Source organism: Achroia grisella, unplaced genomic scaffold, assembly GCF_030625045.1.
Source record: "Achroia grisella isolate CSIRO2021 unplaced genomic scaffold, CSIRO_AGI_Agris_v1 utg869, whole genome shotgun sequence".
Classification (NCBI taxonomy): domain Eukaryota; kingdom Metazoa; phylum Arthropoda; class Insecta; order Lepidoptera; family Pyralidae; genus Achroia; species Achroia grisella.
This window is the reverse complement of record NW_026713049.1, coordinates 1,850,140-1,856,866: the sequence shown is the minus strand read 5'-3', so window position 1 is coordinate 1,856,866 and position 6,727 is coordinate 1,850,140. Positions and strand designations below refer to the sequence as shown.

The 6,727-nt window shown below is 28.2% G+C and overlaps 1 protein-coding gene across 1 annotated transcript; it reads right to left on the bottom strand.

The window, feature by feature from the left end:
• Positions 1-619: 619 nt before the first annotated feature.
• On the bottom strand, positions 620-4,806 carry LOC131852851 (toll-like receptor 3). The gene is made up of 2 exons (XM_059203589.1): positions 4,669-4,806; positions 620-3,496 (listed from the first exon to the last, which is right to left on the bottom strand). The coding sequence occupies exons 1-2, from the start codon at positions 4,688-4,690 to the stop codon at positions 786-788; spliced, it is 2,733 nt and encodes a 910-aa protein (XP_059059572.1). The 5' UTR covers positions 4,691-4,806; the 3' UTR covers positions 620-785.
• Between the last annotated feature and the right edge of the window lie 1,921 nt (positions 4,807-6,727).

The window sequence follows — 6,727 nt, the reverse complement described above, 5'->3', positions numbered from 1 at the left end:
GACATAAAAGTAGTGAGTTCGAATATGATTGATACCAAAAATGTTGTGTTAATTATATTTATAATTGACTCTCCAGTAATGGAAACAGCAATGAAAAATTAATCCAAGAGACCTTGGATTAATTTTTGACATATTAATTCACAGTGACGTTGATAGTCGACAATTACTCTGCTTACCTCATCAGTGTTATAGTCGTGAAGATTGTGTTCTTCTATAGGTACCATCTTCTATCTAAGATTGGCGATCTTTGTAGTGAACTTTATTTTGTCCATGGCGTTTATTTTACCATCCTCATCCAAAACCATTACCTGAGGTTTTTCAACCACGAAGTACGGCGTCTACCTGGTCTTCGGCAACCCTGACATTTTAAATATAAGAGATGTAATATGATAAAATAATATAATTAGTGAGTATTTTCTTCTAATTCTCTTTCTTTAAGGTTATTAATTAAATTTAATTAAATTAAAATCTCCATTAAATCATCAATTTTAACCAATGGATCAAAGTTTTTTAATATATAAAGTAATTTTACGATAGGTTTTAATTTTTGTTTTACTTTTTTATTGTTGAGTTTGGGATACGGCATAATAAAAATACACGTTCATAATTTAATGTAATTTAATTTAATTTAATAAATTAACAAAAATCACTGTTTTACAATCTCATTGATATGTGTAATAATTATTCTGACAATTTTGCAGGTTCTATACCTTTTTCTGCTTTCATACATTAAAAATTATGTCAGTCTTACCCCGCTTTATTATTTTCAAATAATACAATCTTTATTAACCTAATAAATCTTGACTATAATCAGCATTAGAGGCTAAAGAATTTCTAAGTGGCACCATGTTATTGTTTGAAGAGACACGTTTACGCTTTAATATGAAAAATATTATTACAAACACTATAGTCGTAATCGTAAGTCCAGAGCACCATATTAAAAGAATAGTAGGTGTTGATATAATTTCTTCCTTAGAGATCTTAGCCAAATCTGTATTACTATATCTCATTGTTGTAACATTGATCCTCTCATTATTACCACATTTAATTCCATCGACATTATCATCATGGAATACTTTATCAGTGGATGTTAGTTGTATTTTTCTTGAAATAATCTCCTCAGATCTTATATGACGAATTATCTCCTTGCATGAAATAGGATTTGCTCCAAAACTTATTATATTCATATTTGGTGTTATTGATATCAGCCTTTCGATGTCTAAGGTTTTAATTCGATTATAGTCAACAATTAACATTTTCAGTTTCAAACATTCATGAAACATGTCCACATCTAATTCCTCAATATTATTATTAGATATATCCAATATCTCAGTTTCATGCAGGCCTCTAAGGAAACCGTACCGCAATGAATTAATTAAATTATGGGACACATCCAATACTTTTAAAGACTGGGCATTCTGGAATATGCCTGGTTCCAGTACAGTGATTTTATTAAAGCTAAAATCTATAATCTGAAGCTGACGAATATTTCTAAGTACTGTCTGATTGATTTTAGTAAGGTTATTGTTAGATACATACACACTTTGCAATTCATGGAAATACCCTAACTCAATATTTGAAACACGATTTGACGAAAGATTTAAGTCTACTATACTAGTTAATGTGTTAATATGTGGATTATTAAAAACCAATATTTTATTATTCGACACGTCTAACTTTTGTAACTTAGGTAACATTTGAAAGCCAATATTATACAATGTAGTTATGTCATTATATGAAATATCTATGAATATTAAATTTGATGGTTGGGAAAATAATTTTGAAATGTTAGTGAGCTTGTTATTGCTCAAATATAAGGCTTTTAAGTTAGACATAGTGCTATTTTTAATATCTAATTCCAATAAGGCGTTATGAGAAAGATCTAAACTATATATATTATTCATATTTATAAAGTTATTAGACTGAATATCTTTAATTTCGTTATGAGATATATTTAATTTGGCCAGTAGTGGTAAATTTGACAAAGCCATATTATCTATAGATTTCAGTTTGAAATTACTCAAATCTAATGATCTTAAAAAACGAGCGGGACTAAACATATTACTTTTCACTGTACCGACTAAATGATTGCCGTGTAATTTTAAAAATTGTAATTTTGTTAATGACAATCCAAACTGATCAATTGTAGTTATTTTATTTTCAGATATATCTAACAACTTTAAATCAATTTGATTAACGAATGCATCTTTTGATATAAATTGTATTTCATTATAATCTAAATATAATTCCGCTAAGTTCAACAAGCCATCTTTTAGAAAAGTTAAGTCTCTGATTTTGTTATGTGAAAGTTCTAAAATATATAAAGCATTTGCATTACTGTATGATGTAGGTTCAATAATGGTAATATTGTTTCGACTTAATTTTAAATGTCTCAATGATTTCATTTCCGAGAATGCTCTATTTTTAATTGCTGTTACGTTCTGTGAATTTAAATCTAATATTTCTATATGGCTTAATCCTGCAAAAATACTCCCTGTAATTTCTCCACTTATATTATTTTTACCTAAATGCAAAGTATACAAATCATTATTCTTAAAAACATTTTCACCAATAATAGATATATTATTGTCAAATATGTTTAGGTAACGAAGTTTCTTATTAGTGATAAACATAACTGTCTCAATTACTGAATTTATTTTATTGTGACTTAAATCAACAGTTTTCAAATTAAATACGGCGTTAAAGCAATTTGATTCAATTGTTTCAATAGCATTATTTGATAAGTTAAGTTGTTCAAGGGATATCAGATGATTTATCTCATAGCTCGATATTTTTATAAGCAAATTGTTAGAGATTAATAAATTTTTCAATGATTTCAAATTAATAAGCGTTGTGTTGAGGGACGTCAGTTTATTATTGCTCAATGACAATGTGTCCAAAACATCTAGAGAGGAAAATGATTCATTTTCTATTGAATTAATAATATTATTTTCTAGATACAATTCAGTTAAATATGGTGTATGTTTAAACGTCTCCGATGGTAGTCTACTTAAGTTATTAAATGATAGATTAAGAAACAATAACCCACTTGTGTCAATATTTGATGTTTTAAATGTGTCTTCCTCTATTATAGAAATGTTATTATGCGATAAATCGAGGTATCTTAGTTTGGATAGTTGTAAGAAAGCTCCTTCATTGATAACTTCAATTCTATTATTGGATAGATTCAGAGTAATACAACCAGAGTAATATCGGAATGTTTCTCGTTGAATTGAAAGCCATACGTTATTAATACCAATTATTGTACGGACTCTTGAATCAAAATTCGTCGAACCAAAAAACGGAAAATTGAGTTCTCTAGACATAGAATCTTTCATAATAAATGTTACATTAGGATTACTGGAGCAGTATGGATTCGTAATGCCACCAGAATCTCGATTACAAATAACTGTATACTGACAGTTGTTTACGATCGATCCAATCTGACAATATGAAGTGGTAATGAAGGAACACTGCGCTCCAAATATTGTAAAGTCTGTAATGAAAAAAATATATACGGTTTTTAATAAATTCTCACACAGATACGTCCTGATGTCGTAAGGAGCAAATTGCTACAAGAAGATACTGCAAGTGTGACAATTAAAGAGGACATAAAAAAATAGGATAATTTTTGAGAATTCATTTCATAAAGGGGTGTACAATTTATTGAATGAAAGTGTGTCGCTATTTTTGTACTAGGGAACTTAAAAATGTATGTTGCTATAGTTCTAGTTGCCTTATATATTCTGATTGAAAAATAATGACCTCAATGTATAATTTCTGTATTGCAAATTTGTTATTATATATATATATATATATATATATATATATGTATATCTGTAGTAGAGTTGATAAAACGCTAACCGGAAAATAAGATAATCAGGAAATAATATTCAACATCTAAGGCATTAATTATAAACAAAAAATTTTTGATTTAATTTGTTAAAATTAAAATATTTAAAAATATACTCAACTATTTAAAAGACACTTTCAAATACAGTACAAAGCTACATTATTAGTGAGTACTAAAGATGTGCCACTTAGAAAACTATGGAAATCCATGAAATAATATGTGACAAGTTGATTTGTATCGTTTATCGACTATGAACGCTTATACATTTGTAAATTTATTATTGTTGAGCAAACGACAACAAAAAAATATGAAACATCTATATGACTCATTAATTAATAATTCATTAAATTTATTATTATAAAATGACATATCGGGTCATGAAACAAGTTAGTTCCCCCTTTTGGATGGTTCTTTATGTTATTTTGCCTATATGTTGATACACATATAACAACATATTCTAATAAACATTTATTTGGATAGTTTTAAACTAATAGAGAGTTTTCGCCCCGTCATATTATTAATATTTTATTTAATGTAAGATAAGAATTTATAGTAAAGTGTAATAGTAAATATATTGGTGGCAAATCAAACTGCTGTGACGTAATTATTATAATTCAGAATGAGTTACTACGTCTCTGTACAAAGTCATGTTGTGTAAAAATAAGATAAACATAGAGTTACCATAGCTCTGTACAAAATCGTGCTATAATGTGAAGACTAACTAAATAAGATCTACTAAAATAAGACTAACTTTGATAATGTTTATGATAACAGAACTATTATATATCATAATAAACCGAAAATAAAAGACTTACACAAATAAAACTTTACATTCATTTTGCCCAACACTTTGCACTCACTGTATCAGATAAATAATCAACAAAGTCTCTAATATAATATACATGCCAAAATATAATTTAACAATTATATTATTGTTAAAAATAACAGAGACGCAAACGTATACACAGTTCTTTCACGAATATACATTGGACCTATCCTTTGTTCAGTTGGACTTAAAAATGAATAGAGTAGACTTTTAAGTTTTATTATTATTTATTTATTTATTTATAAAATTGGATTACAGTACAATACCAATAAAAAACGTATGAATACATATATTAATATTAATACTAGTGATGACAATTTCATAAAAAAAGTTTAATGAAATTAAAATATAAATAATACTAGTGATGTTACCGAATTGTCTATAAATTTGTTATCTTTTGTAAGCTTCAGTGTAAGCTTGCAAAATGTTATTTTATTGGTATTTTTATTAGGTACAGTTCTATTGTACATAATTTTCTAATGTTGACAGTTATAATTCAGTCAAAATGTTAATCCTTTTAACAATATTATGTAATATATATTTTCGGCTACTATCTCAGATGGGGTAGTCACAGTCATTATCAGCTGTCGACAATGGTGGTCGACGACCGTGGTGATTACAATATTTGATATGCCTCTAAGTCGCAGAGTATATATTTGATTTAAATGTCATGTGGCAGATTGACGAAAATACCACGTATTTATTTGATTTTTATCTATGCATCATCGAAAACTCAATTAGAAGTATAAATTAATACATACTATATTTTATTTGGTGTTTTCAAGTTTAAACAACATCCTTGAATAACAAGTCATTACACTTATATTTGAAATTTGTCAAGTAGAATAATGAACAAGTGTTCAAAGAGTAGTCAAATATATTGAATTTTTCGTAAAATATATATACTAGACGTCTTGGCGAAATCTTGGCTTAGTGATGTCTACCCGGAATCAAGAATTACACAGAACATATCGTAGTTCAAACGTAGCCGACACAAAAAAAATATTTATGAATTTAAAATTCTGGCTCTCTGATGAAGCAAACACTAATGTCAAGCCTAAAATTCATCTGAGAGGCGGTGGTTGATTGACTGAATCCTGCCACATATGTATTAAAATATACTCAGTGAAATGTGAGCATGTCAAATATTGCATTCACCACATCATCGTCATTTGACAATGCCTTTGACTACGTCATCTGGTATAAGATTTCTCACGATATGTATTATTACATATGATATATATTTTAATTTATTTTCTAATTTAAGAAATATAAAAAATAATTGTAATGTAGTCTCTACCCCACTTGCAAAATTCCAGATCGTAGGCGGATGTCATTATCATATTTCTGTATATACTGTACTATTACTGTATATGTTTATCGACAATCATATGAGTCAGTGGGTGAAAAAAGTTGCTATTCCCTAATTATCTATTATTTTTAACCGACTTCAAAAATAGAATAGTACACAATTCGAATAAACGTCATGGTGAAATTTTAATTCAAATGATAATATATTCCGTGCTCTTTTTATTATTGGCTTCAAGCTTGTAAATAACAGTGACATAATAATTAGTTGTTGTGACAATGATGGTGATGATTTTTTATAAAACTATAAATCCATCTATCTTCACGACAGATCCCATACAGGGTAGGCAGAGACAGAGTAGATTACCATTGATGTCTGTTCTTATATACAATTCACAAAACTATAAAACTATTAGAAAATTATAGTACACTGCAAGTCTATTAAAAATACACTAACTCCCCAAGTGACTGAAAGAAAATCAAGTGTTAAATGTTTAACTCCGCGATACAATTGTTCAGGAGGGTGATTCTTAACGACCTTTTTGGGCACTTTCCCTCTTTTTATGGGCCCATTGTGGGCAACAAGAGGCGCGGTACAAGTGATAAGTGAACAGCGATCGAACCTCGGTTATCGTGTCCTGTAATTTTATTACCTTACTTTTATTGTACGTCTTTTACGATAGTAATAGATTTTATTAACTATATTACAACCAATACAGCCAAATTATAGTACACGTTAC

Excerpts from the sequence above, each read along its gene's own strand:
- LOC131852851 (XM_059203589.1), bottom strand. The coding sequence starts at position 4,690 with ATGAATGTAAAGTTTTATTTGT. Across the intron at positions 3,497-4,668 it reads GAATGTAAAGTTTTATTTGT|ACTTTACAATATTTGGAGCG; the intron begins GTAAGTCTTTTA and ends TTTTCATTACAG.